Genomic DNA, 18,512 nt, shown 5'->3' on the forward strand with positions numbered 1-18,512 from the left:
CGCCTGAACTGAAACAATACTGCCAACAATGCCATCTTAGTTTACAAAATCTTCCATCATATAGCTCCTCCCCCACTGCAAGATTTTATACAAAAAATCCAAAACATCAACAATGGCTGGCTCTAAAGGTGACTGTGTAGTGAGTGCTTCATACCTGGAAGTCAATAGCAATTACCGTATTTTCACGACTATAAGGCGCACTTAAAGGCTTAAATTTTCTCCAAAATAGACAGACAGTGCGCCTTATAATACAGTGAGCCTTATATATGGAAAAAATGTCATTCATTGAGGGTGCACCTTATAATGCGGTGCGCCTTATAGTCGTGAAAATACGGTGTTTTATTTTGTTTTTTCTGGATCTGCATTCCCCCCTTCTTGCTACTGTCACAATGAAATTGCCCAAATACAGGATGAATAAAGTTATCCAATCCAATCTAATAATAACACGCTTGAAAATCTGACTTGTCCTTACACTTAAAATCTCAAAATGATTTTTTTTACCATATCTGCACACACACATACACACATGCAGAATCTTTCCAAGACAACAGGACTAATATATTCTTTGCCATCCCTGACAAACCCACGCCACGCTGCTTCTAACATCTGCTGATTAAAAAAAAAGCTTGTTGCCAATGCCAACAACACAGCGCGTACCTGCATGAACCCTCCTGCTGGGTTTGTTGGAGGAAAACATGTGACGTGAGCAGACGTCAAAGTGACGCTGCATTGCTTAGCCACGCGTTCACAAACAAAGTCAACTCTGGAGATGCAATTCTTCATTTTCCATACTTTTATTTCAGTTATTCTTTCTTTTTTATTTGCTCTCTGGTTATTAAATAGGCCAAAAAAGGTCTTTTAATCATTTTAAATTATTATCAGAAAGACCACTGCGCTGCCATGGCTCTCATGCGCTCGGCACGCGCCAAAACCACTCAACAGATGGGAAGCCAGTGTTCAATTCAGTCGCCACAACCCCCCATGCTCTCTCTAGCAAGCCCCTCCACCCCGCACTCTGAACGCTCCTCCAAGCGTCCCGGGTCGTTCTCTTAAACACGTTTTTAGATCAAAATTAGAGATTAATCATTTCATTCAAGAGTTTTATTTGTAGGTAAAACATTTCATCACAAGCTCAGCTATAAAAAATGCTCATATTTATTGAAATTCAACGTTTTTACATTGCAAAAACCATGACAGTAGGTTTTCATTGGATACACACATTAACATCAACTGCAAGATGTCCTGCAGCGACATTTTGCACGTGCCCTGTCCCATGGGGCCCCAAATAACTGCCATATCCAGTGTGCATGCATGGGAACAAGTCCCTAGAAGAAGCAACATAAAGACAAAAAAGCAGAGGGGCTTGGGTTGGAGACTTTTTTTTTTGTCCTGGTTTCAGCGTGGGTATCCATCTGTGCAAACGTAGACCACAGAGATCTTTTGTTGAATGACATGCTGAGAATTATGAAGGGGCTTCCGGGGGGTTCGTCAAGGGAGGAGGGGATGCTTGTTGGCAGAAAACCTTGACCAAAGTATGATTATTCATTTTGCTTATCCTGACAAGGGCTCTGGTATTTTATAAATGTATTATTGTTATGTATATATAGTTTAGGCCGCTGCATTCAAACTGCCAAGATAATATTTGAATTGAAGTATATTCCTAGAATGCGAAAATGACCAAAAATAGTCCAAAAATATTAATGAGTTGATTGAAAAATAGGTGAAACATTTTATACATTGTAGATATTAAGATTTTGTGAATAGGTGAGTGCATGCAGTGGTCTTATGAGTGGCATGAGACTGACACGAGCCACAGACCTCCAGGCTCCATCTGGAGCTCTTCTTTATCATGAATTGAAGCGTGAAACATTCATTCATTCATCTTACAAACCCTGTGAGGGTCGTAGAGGGTGCTGAAGCCTATCCCAGCTGACTTGGAGCGAAAACCGGACACCACCCTCGACTGGTCGCCAGTCAGCCATCAGGCACACAGAGACAGACGACCATTTGCACTCAGGATGATACCCTTGGCAAGTGGGAATCGATCCCACGCTTGTCTACACCAGGCAGGCGAGTGAACCAGTAGACCAGGAGTGGCCAAGTCCGGTCCATGTGAGCCCCTATCCAGTCGGTTTTCCATATCTCCCTCCTCTCCCACACCTGAATCAAATGATCAACTCATCAGCAAGCTGTCCACAAGCTTCATACCAACTCCGATTATTTGATTCAGGTGTGACAGTGGAGGGAGATATGGAAAACAGACTGGATAGGGGCTCTCGAGGACTGGACTTGGCCACCCCTGCACTAGAGCATCCGGTGGCAAGCGTTAAACAAAGGAAAGAATATACAAAAAGTCTTAGCATGATTTCCACGTGACCGGACGTTTGGTCGCCGGTCAAATGTACTTAGATATTAAACAGTACTTAGATATTAAACTCTCGCTCTTAGATATTAAACTCTCTCTCATGAATATAATTTTGAGAGCTGGCTTCAACAGTAAACTCTCTGTCACCAATTGACTGGCGACAAAAAGACCGGCGGCCAAAAGACCGGCGGCCAAAAGACCGGCGGCCAAAAGACCGGCGGCCAAAAGACCGGCGGCCAAAAGACCGGCGGCCAAAAGACCGGCGGCCAAAAGACCGGCGGCCAAAAGACCAGCGACCAAACGTCCGAGCACCGATTTTCATGGCAACTCTAGCATCCAAAGCCAAACACTATATGTTTGCAATGGCATAATGGGTGTTTATTCATTCATTTTTCCCTACCGCTTATCCTCTCAAAGGTCGCCTAAGGTGCTGGAGCCTATACCAGCCCTGAATTGGCAGGGCACAAGGAGACAGACCACCATTCATACTCACAATCATACCCAGGGGCAACGCAGAGTGTTCCACCAGCCTATCACACATGTTTTTGGGGAGTGGGAGGAAGCTGGAGTATCCAGAGAAAATCCATGCAAGCCCAAGGAAAACATGCAAATTCCACACAGGAATATCTGAACCTGGGATTGAACCCTCGATCTCAGAACTGTGAAACAGCCTGCCCACATGCTAACATCTAACACCGGTATATTTTCAGGAATTTAGCCCAACAAAAACAACCCAATTCATTGGCCACACATGGTTTATCACTTGGTCAAAACAGTCTTCAGTAAAACATTAGGATCAAAACAAAGACCTAGAATAAAATTGATTAAAAAATTGCAATTATTGATTTAAAAAGGGGGAAAATCAGGAAATTGAGTATACATCTATACTCTTCATTTTAATTTGTTCCTAAAACAAAGAGTTGGCACTCATGATTTACTTTCCTGGGCCACACCAAATGATGCAGCGGGCCAAATTTGGCCCGCGGGCCGCCACTCTGACACCTGAAATCTAAATTAAATGGAAGAGGGCGTTTGTGACATCACTCAGCAGCAACTCTGGCTTTCTAGCCAACCACCAAATCGAATAAAAATATTTGTGTTGTTTATTTTACAAAGTAAAAGGACTATGGGTTGTTGTTGAGCAAAGCTGTTGAAATCAATAAAGTATATCTTGAGGTAAGAAAAAAAAACATGAATGAACAGAATAATTAATTACTGTCCAGGGATATGGTCGTTTACATAACTTTAACAATATATGTTTTTTTTAATTGAATTTTATTTTTATATATTTTGTATTCAAACCCATTTATTTATTATATATATATATATATATATATATATATATATATATATATATATATATATATATATATATATATATATATATATATATATATATATATATATATATATATATATATATATATATATATATATATATATATATATATATATATATATATATATATATATATATATATATATATATATATATATATATAAAAACAAGAAATTTAGGTATACATTATATAGTATTTACATCGCAATATTTATTGATTGCAAAGACTCTTTAAACCACACAAAAGTGTTTGTTCAGTAATGCTTCTAGTAGACAAACCTATCAAATCGTACCAATAGGCTTCCCAAGCCAAAAACAACGCCATTTGCATTTAACATCTGCTGCGCAACTTTTTCGTCATGAGGTGCCTCAGACGTAGTTGAAAAAAAATGCTATGAAACAAAGGCTAAACGATGTATAAATCTACCAAACAGCGTGCTTAGTTAAAATGGTTATTTAGGTGATGATGATTATTATTTTACTCATGCTCACTATTATAATGATGATTAGGATTTTTTTCTTAATGTTTAGTTTTGTTCAATCTCTTTTTTTCAGTAAGAATTGTTTCACATTCTGGGAGGTTTTTTAAGTGGCCATCTAAGCAGGTCTCAATAACAAGTTGTTTATTCAAATATATTAAATTATAAACGAAATATGGCATATTTGCAATCACATATACGTAAAATGAAACATTTGAATTTTAAGGTATTAAATTATGTCATTTGTGGTTGACAATGTGAAGCCCAATGTCATTATAATATAAAATAATATAAATAAATTGAAATTCAATGCATAAATATAGCCAACTCGAGCAAAAAAAAAATATAATTATATAAATATATTTTTATACTATAATGAAATTGGGCAATATATATAATATATAATATATGATATGTCAAAGAGAGATTAAAGAGTTCCTTCATATATTGCGTGACCATGGAAGGTGAAGACGTCCCTCATAAACAATGAGAAGCATCACGGATGGCGTGGGTTGCGTGGTGGTCCCACAAACACACTGACGATCGAGGGAGGGTCTAGACAGGATTTTCAATGTGTCAAAAGATGGCTCGCCAAGCCAAAAGCCAAGCTTCCTGACGCAACTAAACATCTGGTGATGGCGCACTACGGTGGGCACGACGAGGGAGAACTTGAATTCTGCTACTTTAATTGCTTTTCGTTGGGGTTTCAGTGCAAAATTCCAAGTGGCTTTGGGGGGAAGGGTGACATATTCGATCCCCCCTCCGTCATGTGGTCCTATGAGTTGCACGAGGACAGCACGAGCCATGCAAACAAAGGACAGCAGATGGTTTCTTTGCACCAAGTTATACTGGGGCCACTAAGAGCTGTCCGCTGGGACGTTAACGAGTGCACGCCATAAACAAGGATTTCAGATGAACGAAAATGAAAATAAATACATAAATCTCCTATACCATGCATACATGTAGATATGAATGTATCACAATGAATCATGCAAGCGCAAATCAAGTTTCCTTTCATTTACAGACAACATTTTTTAGTCCACATCACTGCAAAATTATTCACAAGTATATTGTTATATGAAAAAATATTATATATATTTAGATATAAACATATCAAATATTATTTCATATAATAATACTTGTGAATCATTTTGCAGTGATGAATTATTCACAAGTATTATTATGTGAATATATATATATATATATATATATATATATATATATATATATATATATATATATATATATATATATATATATATATATATATATATATATATATATATATATATATATATATATATATATATATATATATATATATATATATATATATATATATATATATATATATATATATATATATATATATATATATATATATATATATATATATATATATATATATATATATATATATTTATATATATATATATATATATATATATATATATATATATATATTTATATATATATATATATATATATATATATGTGTATATATGATATTATTTCATATAATAATACAATACAATAATACTTGTGAATCCTTTTGCAGTGATGAATTATTCACAAGTGATATTATATGGAAAAAAAAATATATATATATATATATATATATATATATATATATATATATATATATATATATATATATATATATATATATATATATATATATATATATATATATATATATATATATATATATATATATATATATATATATATATATATATATATATATATATATATATATATATAAAATATTTTGCAGTGATCTGGACTCCAATATAATATATATATAATTATTATTATTATTATCATATGAAAGGCAGGTTTATTTCCAAAACAGAATTTAAAAAAATCAATATTGGAAATAAGACATATTTTGAGAGAAGATCAATTGTATATTTTCAAATATAATATGACCTTTGGCCAATATACATGAATAAATACAAAATGTTAGAGTTATAGAGTCATACGTGGGGTTTCTGTTGAGCCATAAGGGGGCGTGGCTACCAGGAAGGTTACGCCCACCGCGTGAAGAGCCACGCACGAGAACCTGATCGAAAAGGGCGCTTAATACGAAGTAGACCCTTCACTATGTCACCACTGGCATGGCAACACTCTGCTGGGGGGTCTGCGTACATGTGGTAAGTGTTTGTAACATTTCATTTCATTTAATTTTTACCTTTTGAATGCATAGTTAGCTATCTTACACTTTTACATAAATGTCATGTCGAGAATATCTTGCATATGCATATATTGACAATATCTTTGCAAGATTAGCGAGTTAAATAACCTTCTGAATCCTTGATAGTCACTTTTTAAAATATGATTATTGTATTTTAACTGATTTTAGTTTGTATGGGGTTCAGTAAATCGTGTTAACATTTTTTTATTGAACTTAAATCACATGGGAATGATAGATATGATATGTTCCTATTAATATTCTATACAATATTTTTGGTGGTCATGACGTTATTTAACATGGGTGAGGGTGTTCTTAATGAGTCCTGATGAGTGTGAGAAAGTCTGAGTGTGGCGATTCTCACTGCAGATCACGGATGACCGGCTTTTCCTGTGGGGGGGCTGACACGTCAATCACGTGGGACTCTTCAAGATCGACACAGACAAAACTACCTGATAAGATATTATTATCAATATGCAAAAGACCCACGTCTCAAAATCAGCTATTTCAGTGATTAAAAATAATGAATATGATATTATTTTGCCTATAATCTATTTTTTATTTGTCCATCTCAAGCTAAAAGGTTAAAAAAAATGAGGACATTTGTTAATACACTTAAATTCTGCTCATATGCACACAATGAAATAAATTATTAATATTTTTCTATTGGTCCATCTCAAGCTAAAAGATCAATAAGAAGGACATTTATTAATATACTTAAATTCTGCTCATATGCACACACAATGAAATAAATTATAAATCAAATCTGATGCTTTTTAGATGAAATAAACATTGAAACAAAAACAAGTATGTGAGTGTGAATAAAGTACATTTTTGTTTCCTCTGTTTTTTTGTGTTCATTCATCTTTTAAATAAAACATATTATGGTCTGGTTTCTTTCTTTTAGTCACAGAAAACTTACTATTTCAAAAAAATCATACGTGATACATAATATTTGATGTGGAAATGTCGAAATTTGCAAAACTCGTGATATTAATTAAAGTGCAGTCTTTTGTCCGTCTGAGCTCGTCGTGCACGCGCTCAGGTGGACGGACACGCGCAATGGCAACAATGGACGAAAGCGTGGCACGCGCCAAGCAGCTGCGCGTTCCAGATGGACAACTTCATTATAGAATATAATGTCACTCAAAAAAATCACTAAGGGCTGCTAATACGTTAAAATTTGAATTATAAACATACTGCAACTGAATTCAAGGAACTTGAGCCAAAATGGCGTCCTTTGAATGTTCCCGCGTACATATCGCATCCGCAGATGTGAGCACACAAAAGAAATTTGGAGGAGGAAAAAGGGGGGCACAAAGCTCGAATAATGAACTGAAATTTGAATAACTGTCGCGAGCCTGACGCGTGCAAGACATAAGCCAGCCTTTTTTTTTCCCAGGCTGAGGCAGAAAACCGTTGGTTTTCCCACTGCTGCCAGTTTCAAATATAATCTGAGCAGATTTGTGAAGAAATACTTCCCATATATTGTATTGATACAAGTATAAAAACGTAATTACTTTATGCCGTTGATGGTGACAGACGTTCACTCCACAATTTCAATAAATAAAGTGTCAGTTGACATCAGTGATGGCCAATGAGTTAATACAATAAAGTACTGGCACTATTGCCCATATTTTAATTTGGGTGTTTTTGACATATGGTAAAATATTAACATATAGCTATACTATATTTTATAAGATAAAAACCAAAATGAATTTTCTCAATGCATCACGTTTAATATATGTATGTACTATGACAATAAAGCTTTCAATTCGATTTAATCCAATTTATATGAATTCTCTTTAAATCTTATTTATAGCATTATTTAAAAACAACAACAACAAACAATTATATCAAAATGTTTCAATGTAGAATATATATATGTATGTAAAATCACAATAACGTTTCCAATTCAATTCATAAGAATTCCTTTTAAATCTTATCAGTAGAGTAATTTTAAATATATCAAAACAATTCCATCCAAATGTTTCTCCCAAAATTAACAATTTAAATTAAATAAAAATAAATAAAAAATAAATATATATACATGGTATATATTGGAAGAAACATTTCGATGGAATTGTTTGGATATGTTTAAAATTATGCTACTGATAAGATTTAAAAGAAATTCATATTAATTGAATTGAATTTGTAATTGTGATTGTATATACATACATATATACATTTAGATATAATTATTTTTTGTTTTTAAATAATGCTATAAATAAGACTTAAAGAGAATATATATACACAGCCATTCATGTGGTAGTGAATCCCACAGGGGAGTATTTATTGTCCATTTCCCTGTACAATTAGTTAAGCTCTTGTGGGAATACTGCCCCCCTTACAAATCCCACTGGTGCAAGGTGTACATGACAGTTGGGACTGTGTGACAGATGGTGTGGAGAGGCACGCGTCAAGCACGAGTCCCACAATATTATAGACCCCCACCACCACCCCTCCACCCACTATAGCCCACTACATCCCACCCCCATCCCACTACAGAGTTGGCAAGATGCAATCATAAGGCATTTCCAACTAAAGGCAGTAAAATGTAGTGAATAAATGTTATATTTAACCTTTCTGATACTATTTGCTGGTGCAAAGAATTGCATTTGTTTTATGGACTTTTATGAATAAGTTTATACTCAACATAAACACAAAAAATACCTAAATAAAAGCACATTAATAAACAAAAAACGTACATTAATAATAGCTGTCGTTGGTGTATATTAAATCATTTGGGGGACATTGTGTAGTTTATGCATTTTCCAAAGAAACAATAGATTTTTGAATGATGTACACTTGAATTTTGAATTATGTATAATTTAATTTTGAATTATGTTTGGATTTAATCTTGATACATTTATTCTGTCGTTTAAGTCCGCAAGTCTATGCACATTATGATAACCAGTATAAACCATGTAGGCATATTATACTTTATTTTAAAAATATCATAATGACATGAAAAGAATTAGAATGAATGAAATAATGTTGTCATACCTGCCCCTGCAACGCAGTGTTGCACATTCTTGGGTGTACGTCTTGGCCACCTGGGGGCAGTACATAACAGACACAAATGTTCATTAAGGAATCTTAATATTTTTCGATTCGTTGCTCTAGGCAGAGGATAAAGAATATATGGTCAAGCCTTTCGTGAAAATGTCTGCCTGTAATCTTCAGTAGTGACAATGTCACTGCATAAATTGTACAATTATTAACAGTTCATCCAAAAATTGCTTCGCAAATGGAGAATCATGCTTTGTTATCCTAATGTTGCATTTCATTGCATTCAATCAGAAAATACCAAGGCTAACAAACTACACATTAAATTGGCAATTCTTATGAGAAATGCAGACATACATTTAGTCTACAACCAATATATTACACAAAATTGAATAACTACATGATCCACTGCAAATGCCAATACAGGGACCGCCGGTCTTGAGTAAATAAAGATCGATTTAACCTGCCTAATTTCTGCCTGCAAAAAAACCCAGATTAAATCAGATAAAAAAATTATGAAAGCACTGAAATTAACAACAACAATGACCAAATAACATGATTTAGAAAAGATTCTTCTCTTTCTCATTTGGATTTTCAACTTCCTTTACCTTGTAAATTCAATCATGTGCATTTTCTAAGATGCATTTGGTTGAACTGGTTTTGTCACCTATTGTTGACATCCACTTTTGAGCACCCATGCCAGCACTGGCCCTTTAACTTGAGAGCCGATTTTCCGAAAGCAACCACCTCTAACAAGGCTCAACGATCCTCCCACTGATGGATTATTTAACAGGCGCTCAGTCCCATGTCGCCATCTGCCAGAAGAGGAAAAAAACCCAGTCGGAAGCACATGATACCATACGACTTAGTTGTTGGAAAACAAACTAACTAAAGGAATAAAGGACATTCAAATTTTCGCACTAATCCACCCTGGAAGAAGACGCGTTCTAAACCCAAAAGGTCAGTTTCTTCATTCCACCATATCCCCCTAAAAAATGGATTGTTTTGTCTGCTGGATTGAGCCCTAAATGACAACGCCATGGTCGTCGAGGGGGAGCGTACGCTGCTGGCCGCCAGGCAGGGCGACGTGCAAACTCTCAAAGCGCAATTAAGCTCCAAGACGCTCACCAGAGACGTAAAGGACGCATTGGGGGCCTCCCCGGTCCACCATGCGGCCCGGGCGGGCAAACTGGCTTGCATGCGATTCCTGGTGGAGGAGGCCGGGCTACCGGGCCACTGTTTGGCCAACAACGGGGCGAGTCCGGCTCACGATGCTGCAGCCACCGGCAACTTGGCCTGCTTACAGTGGCTGCTGACCCAGGGTGGATGTCGCCCGGAGGTTAGTGTGGGGGAGGGAAGGGGGGCATGCCTGTGGCGGGGGGTCATTTGTGCTATACTACAGTCTGGCCCTATATTCATGTAGAATCTTCATGAGCTACCATTATATGCACCTTGTACCCAGTGTAGTAGTATTATATTTAACCCTTTACACAGGATAGTGGTCACCACAGTGAACAGGTATTCAAATTTTGACACTTATCTTACTTTTATAGAGCTAGTAGCTTTTTTTGGTATGTTAAATAGTATCACATATTCAAATGAATTATGTCAATGAGAAAAATATTGAAATTAAAATGAATAAGAATGAAGTTTGCACTGGTTATGGTCCCAAGCAAAAGTTGTTTTACCCTCTTAGGATTTAACCCATTGCTTGCCATTGCTGTTCAATTGGTTTAAACTGGGAAGACTAATTAGTAATGCTCATGTTTAAGTGCCAATAAATGCACTAGAGCAAGGGTGTCAGACTCGGGTTGGTTCGCGGGCTGCTTTAACCTCAACTTGATTTCACGTGGGCAGGACTATTTTAGATATAATATTTAGATTTGTTTTTTAATAAATAGATTAAAATAACTGGATTAAAAGCCCTGAATATTCAGTTTTTTTTATAGATCTAAAACAATGTTTATTTGAGCTTTTTTTAAATATATTTTTAGAATGTACAAAAAGATTTTTTAACTAAAAACAAAAAAATATGAAAAATTACAATTATTGATTTAAAAGGGGGAAAATCAGGAAATTTAACATACGTTTATACTCTTCATTTTAATTTGATCCTAAAACAGAAAGTCGGCACTCATCATTTACTTTTCAGGGCTACAAAAAATGATGCGGCAGGCCAGATTTGGCCCCCAGGCCGCCACTTTGACACTTGCCCTAGAAGTACAATCCATTTTTTGCCATTCCTAGTCAAAACGTCTGTTGTCATACATAGAAGCCAATAATTGAATCATTTGAGTGATCTTCGCGTTTGAATAAAAAAAACCTTTCTATTTTTAAGTGTATTTCAGTTTGCAGTGTGTTTTGTTGCTCAAAACAATCAGAGCCTGTCGTTGTCTGTTGTTTTTCTTGCATTACAATAACTGAGGTTCTTTTTTTAAGCTCCTATCTACTCTCAATATTTAGAAAGGCCATGAGCATGACTCTTTTGAATTGTTGGAATGTTCGAGACACACTAACGATAGCACAATGTTTTGCTTCCAGGACAAAGACAGTTCTGGCGCCACCATTCTCCACCTTGCCTCACGATTCAGTCATCATGAGATCACAGAGTGGCTGCTCAAGAGTGGTGAGGTGGACCCCGGGACTGCCACTGACACAGGTGCCCTACCTGTCCACTATGCAGCTGCCAAGGGGGACCTGTCCTCGCTCCGACTATTATTGGGGCACAGCCCAAAGTAAGAAAAACAAGACTGATTTATCTCTGCAGGGCTCCGTAAGTCCTCTTATTGTTTGTGTTCAGAAAATGGGGGCTGTCAGTGTCACTTTGTCAGATTGTTTTCTGTTTTATATTCATTTTTATATATATAAATATAATAATGACTGTTGTTATGATGTCACCAGGTGATTGTGAGATATATATATATATATATATATATACACACATATATATATATATATATATATATATATATATATATATATATATATATATATATATATATATATATATATATATATATATATATATATATATATATATATATATATATATATATATATATATATATATATATATATATATATATATATATATATATATATATATATATATATATATATATATATATATATATATATATATATATATATATATATTTATTTATTTATTTATTTATACATACACATACACCTGGCGACACCATAAGAACAGTTATTGGAGCCTTTGAGTAGGTTTTCTGTTCAATTAAACTAGCTTAGATTTTGCAAGTACATTTATAATCGACACAATCAAAATTACATCAACATTTCAGTGTTACAATTGTGGGTTTTGTTTGGGTATTGGGATTTTTGTCATTGAAAATGGGTGGCTTGGCTCAATATGCAGTAGGATGAGGGAAATCCTAGTTTCCAATGAAAAGTTAGGTTTGTCATGGAGTAAATGCCACTCCAGAGAAGAGAATTCCACATTGGATTTTGTAAACTGATGTGATACATCTGACTCGTGTCACCAAATGCTGATGTTGTTTTTTCATACAAAAGAAAACAACATGCTTCTACAGAGAGATGGTCTTTCAAGTACTGAAAGTCAAATTGTAACATTGCTAAGGACAGAGTTAAACTTACTTAAACAATTTGAAGTGTTCACAAACTTGACTGTTGTACTTAGTAAACAAGTCAGGTCTGTTGCAAAAACAGTAGACTGAATAAGCCTTAGAGCTCACGCTGTCGAGTGTTCTTTATAGTCAGGCACTGATCAGACGCTAGCTGAACCTTACTTTTTAGATTCCAGTTTTGCAATCTAAATACTTTAATCCAGTTGAGGGGGAAAAAACACCTTCTTAGAGGTTTACTATGAAAATACTCATTAATATTTCAATTCAGGCTTTATCACTCAGACTCATTGGAAGTGGTAAGAGTAGAAGTGGGGTGACTGATGAGGGCATATTTTACAATCTTTGATCACATTTTAAGGTTTACGTTAAAGTTCTACGTCACTCAATTCGATTTTTGTCTGCAACGACCAATACCGGTGTCTGTATAGCGTACAACTACACACCACGTGTATTATATTGAACATATCCCAAGACAATACACTTGGCTAAAATCGGAAGGCATATATCCCATCCATCATTGTGCGATTGCCACATATTTACGACTGTCCCCAATCAGTGTAGAGTCAGACCCAATCGTGGTTTCCAGCGATAACACTGACTGAAAGATTGGTCTTCTAATCACAGAACCAGCACAAAAACACAAAAGCCACTAGCGTTTCAGGCAGCAGTATTCAAGTAGCGACACCGACACACTACTTGTAGTCAGATTACTACAAAACAACAGAGCGATCTGGTTTTTGGCCAAAAAAAATGAGATTTGGACAAATAAAACCCTTATATTTGCCTATATCGTACAAAGAATCACATCTAGAGAACAATTAGAGGTTATTTGTGAACTTGAGCTTTGTATGTCTTACGAATTGTATGGTGTATACTATAGTAAAAGGTAGTTGCGACAGTATATTCCAATGACAGAGCTAAGTAGGTGCATAGCTGCTGAAAATTTAATGTACCCCAGGGACACTAAGAGCCAGGGGCCCCATTCACTCTTCTTCCCCACCCCTTCTTGCTGTTTGTCACCATCTCCACAGTGACACACAGTCGCCCCAAACAGCGATAAGCTAATGAGGAAAACAAATACGTTTGAATAGCCAAAAGCTCAACTGGCCCTGGGCATTGTTTGCAATAAGAACTTTGCAGTGTTGAGATAAGCGTTTTTGTTTCAGGATTTATTACACCCGCCAAATTTTTATCAAAGGGTTTTAAGTGGTAATTGGATGGCTCAGGTTTTGGGGAGTTGAGAAATTGTAAGGAGAACATGAACCATGTGTTATATCATGGGGTAAGTAGAGGGGTGGGAAAACTTTTCTGACTTGTGTTTTGCCTTAGTTAATTTATTTGCCACCAATCAGTCCACAAAAAAGAATTTCAGAAAGATAGCCGAAGGAAATATTCCTATATAGATAGCTGAGGTACAAAAGGACAACAGTGAAGTACTAAGGCAGGGGTGGGCAAACTTTTCGGTCCGGGAGCTACATATACTTTAAAAATTTGACACATGGGCCGGGTCAGCACAAGATACGATACATATAGAAAAGTGCATCCGTTAATAGTACATATGAAACATAAACTGAAAAAAGGGACTAATGTATTAACATACTCATCACTCATCATTAAATTAAAAAGTATAAAGTACCAAGTAAAGTAAAAAGGAATGTATTAAGAAATATTAAAATGTAATTTAAAAAAAAAGATAGAAGGGTTGTAAAACACGAAAAACAAATAAGAGTAGACAGAGCTACTGCCACTGGCTTCCCGAGTGACAACGCCATCTTGGAAAAAATAAATAAATAAAATAAAATATTATTTGAACAAAATCCGCACCAAAATGATTTTTCCAAGCCATGAAAAGAAAATGAACCTATTTAGGAATTTCAGGTATTTTTAAAAGGAGGACACTATGTTTGAGTCTGCAAAAACATTTAAAAGCAACTATAATTTTTTTTCTTCTCGACTTCAAAAATGTTCCCAGTTAGAATGTACCACTTTTTGCCCAAAATATATGTATCGTAATGATTTTCAAATGCTGCTACATGGGCGAATAGCTTTTGACAGATTGCATTTGACCTTGTGATAGTCTATTATCATGTGTGTAAAGGGTTACAATACCCAAAATTATATTCCCTGTATTTTAGGTGGTGTATTTCTTAAAACAGGGGACATTCAAAATGATTTGTCTGTATTTCTATCTCTCATTTCCATGACATAAACTGACAGATTTTTAGTTAAGGCCAAGGTTGCTACTAACAAAGTGACAGCAAATACTCAATTGGTAGCTTGTTCACCTTTCAACCTGTGTGAATTAAGGCCAGCAGGCTCAAGGCTGCAAGCCTACTGATAGCCTTTGTGAACAATTCAATAGGCAGTATAATCTGTCATTGATTGAGGCACAAAAAAAGGGATAGGGTCCTAACCCACCTAAAACATTCTACACTACATTAGTAGCTTTTGTAAGTTAGTAGTATCACTTAAGTTAGCATAATAATGCCATAATACATAATACAGTAATGCCTTGACATATGAGCAATTTGACATACGAGTAAAACAAATTATTTTGTTTTTAGCTCATTTTTATGGGATACGTTGTTTTGAGATACGAGTAAATCGACATACGAGCGCAGTCCCCGGACACATTAAGCTCATATCTCAAGGTTCCACTATAGTTAGTAGTATTACCTGAGTTATCACAATAATGCCATAGTACATAATACAGTAATGCCTTGACATACGAGTGCCCTGACATACGAGCAGTTTGAGATACGAGTCAAACGAATTATTTTGTTTTTAGCTCATTTCTATGGGATACGTTGTTTTGAGATAAGAGTAAATCGACATACGAGCGCAGTCCCGGAACGCATTAAGCTCATATCTCAAGGTACCACTATTGTTAGTAGTATTACTTAAGTTATCACAATAATGCCATAGTACATAATACAGTAATGCCTTGACATACGAGTGTCCTAACATACGAGCAATTTGAGATACGAGTCAAACGAATTATTTTGTTTTGAGTTCATTTCTATGGGATACATTGTTTTAAGATACGAGTAAATCGACATACAAGCGCAGTCCCGGAACGCATTAAGCTCATATCTCAAGGTACCACTATAGTTAGTAGTATTACTTAAGTTATCACAATTATGCCATAGTACATAATACAGTAATGCCTTGACATACGAGTGCCCTGACATACGAGTAATTTGAGATACGAGTCAAACAAATTATTTTGTTTTTAGCTCATTTCTATGGGATATGTTGTTTTGAGATCCAAGTAAATCGACATACGAGCTCAGTCCTGGAACACATCAAGCTCATATCTCAAGGTACCACTATAGTGCCACTGGGGTATTTTAGAGATCTTTAAATGTGAGTTTTTCCAAGCAAACAGGTTGCTGTAGTTTAACATTTACCTCCAAAGCTAAACCGCCATGCTTTGCTCTTCCTAGAACGCGAATAAACATAAGCAGCCTTGTATGTTGCATTTAGAAAGTACATACGATTATCCACATGTAGCTTTAACGTACTACAGCATGTTTTAGTCACTGGTGCATTGGACTTGAGCTACATCCTATCAAGGTTGAGCTTGGAGGGCTTGAAGCACCGCCTTGCATTTTCTTTCACCTCGTCTGTGACTGGTCATCACATACCTGGGCCACCTTCACCAGTGGTAACCTTTCATTAAGCACAAAGCTAGTCTGGCAAAGCCACTGGAGTGCTAATCCTCTTAGAAGACACATTGCCCGTTTGTCAGTGTCCAGATAAAGCACAACTTTATAGGATTTAAGCGAGGAAATACCTGCTCACTACCTGACCTGCTCGTGTGGGACAAGGGGAGATAGATGAATAGTATACGTAGTATTTTCTTAGGGATGCCCAACTAAGAGGGGAAAAAGGAGCTAGAAGGGTGTCAACTCAAGTTGTGTAACTAATATGCTGACTTAAGTAAGACATTGTTGTTTGAAAGAGTGAGACAAGGTTCTAAGGTTGTTTTTAGAGGTGCTGCTTAAAGGTTTTGCATTGTCCTTTGAATACCAAAGAAGTCGCCAATGCTTTGTAGACCTAAAGATGACTTGTGACGTAAGATGTAAAAATCAGATGCACAACTTGAAGGAGAAATGCCTACAGCTACACTCTGAACGTCCATCCCCAGAAATAATCTTTCCTCTGGTGTTTATATATTTAATTGGGTTTTAGGTCATCTGGATTTCAAAACGGGCTACATTTACCAAGAGGCGAAACTGCAACTCAATACGTATACTTAAGAGTTACTTTAAACTCCCTTTCTTCTACTCTCCTCCCACTGTAGTTTCATCAACTCCCAAACTAAAAATGGTGCCACACCGCTCTACCTGGCTTGCCAGGAGGGCCACTTGGAGGTCATCCAGTTCCTGGCCAAGGACTGTGGAGCTGATTCCCTCATCAGAGCCAATGATGGGATGACACCCTTACATGCTGCTTCCCAAATGGGCCACAACACTGTCATTGTCTGGCTGGTATGCAAGAACACAATGAATGATGTTGCAAACAAAGTAAAAATACGACTAAATCTCTAAATCAGTATCTCAAGTACCGCCATTGTTCTAGAACAGGGGTCGGGAACCTTTTTGACGAAGAGAGTCATAAAAAAAAATCAGATTTTCAAACATTATTCCTTGAGAGCCAAACTCAGAATTTAGAAGTAAAAATACATGAAAATGTGAGCATTTATTATTTATATCACCACTTTAAAAGAAAAAAAGTCTGAATTCTTTTGAGAACATTATTTCACTGTTGCTAATCAATGAGTATCAATGAGAGGATGCATGCAGAAGAGTCTAATGAAGAAAAATAATGATTTAATGAAGAAAAACTATTATTTAATGAAGAAAAATAATGATTTAATGAAGAAAAACTATTATTTAATGTAGAAAATTAATGATTTAATGAAGAAAAACTTATTTAATGAAGAAAAATAATGATTTAATGAAGAAAAACTATTATTTAATGAAGAAAAATAATGATTTAATGAAGAAAAACTATTATTTAATGTAGAAAAATAATGATTTAATGAAGAAAAACTATTATTTAATGAAGAAAAATAATGATTTAATGAAGAAAAACTATTATTTAATGAAGAAAAATTATGATTTAAATAGGCGCAGGAGATAGTTCCGTTGCCACATTGCCGCGGAGAGCCATATACACCCATCAAAAGAGCCACATATGGCTCCCGAGCCATAAGTTCCCTACCCCTGTTCAAGGAGAAAATCTTAAATTGTTAACACAATAAAACAAAACTACAAGTGTTCCTACAGATGAGTTACACAGAGATCAGCCTGATGGATAAGGACGGCGACGGGGCCACAGCCATGCACTTTGCCGCCAGTCGTGGTCACGCAAAAGTTCTCAGCTGGTTGTTACTACACGGTGGCGAGATAGTCACCGATAACTGGGGAGGGACCCCCCTTCATGACGCGGCAGAGAACGGAGAACTTGAGGTGAGTAGGCAGTTATGTCTCACGTCATCTCATCC

General features: G+C 35.7%; 1 protein-coding gene and 1 long non-coding RNA gene across 3 annotated transcripts in view; one reads left to right on the plus strand and one right to left on the minus strand.

The window, feature by feature from the left end:
- Nucleotides 1–1,137: 1,137 nt before the first annotated feature.
- Nucleotides 1,138–18,512, minus strand: part of LOC144207583 (uncharacterized) — a 44,941-nt gene continuing 27,566 nt past the window's right edge. Inside the window, exons 3-4 of the long non-coding RNA XR_013328718.1 lie at nucleotides 9,384–9,433; nucleotides 1,138–1,522 (exon numbers count right to left, since the gene is read on the minus strand). This is a non-coding gene — a long non-coding RNA (uncharacterized LOC144207583). The remainder of the gene's footprint in view (nucleotides 1,523–9,383; nucleotides 9,434–18,512) is intronic.
- espn (espin) overlaps nucleotides 10,182–18,512 on the plus strand; it is a 34,999-nt gene continuing 26,668 nt past the window's right edge. For both annotated transcript variants that reach the window (XM_077733064.1, XM_077733074.1), the window contains exons 1-4: nucleotides 10,182–10,725; nucleotides 11,928–12,121; nucleotides 17,307–17,493; nucleotides 18,295–18,477. In XM_077733064.1, the coding sequence (XP_077589190.1) occupies nucleotides 10,426–10,725; nucleotides 11,928–12,121; nucleotides 17,307–17,493; nucleotides 18,295–18,477 (864 nt within the window). In that variant the 5' untranslated portion in view covers nucleotides 10,182–10,425. The remainder of the gene's footprint in view (nucleotides 10,726–11,927; nucleotides 12,122–17,306; nucleotides 17,494–18,294; nucleotides 18,478–18,512) is intronic.

The sequence above is a fragment of the Stigmatopora nigra genome, chromosome 1 (genome assembly GCF_051989575.1).
Source record: "Stigmatopora nigra isolate UIUO_SnigA chromosome 1, RoL_Snig_1.1, whole genome shotgun sequence".
In the NCBI taxonomy this organism is placed as follows: Eukaryota; Metazoa; Chordata; class Actinopteri; order Syngnathiformes; family Syngnathidae; genus Stigmatopora; species Stigmatopora nigra.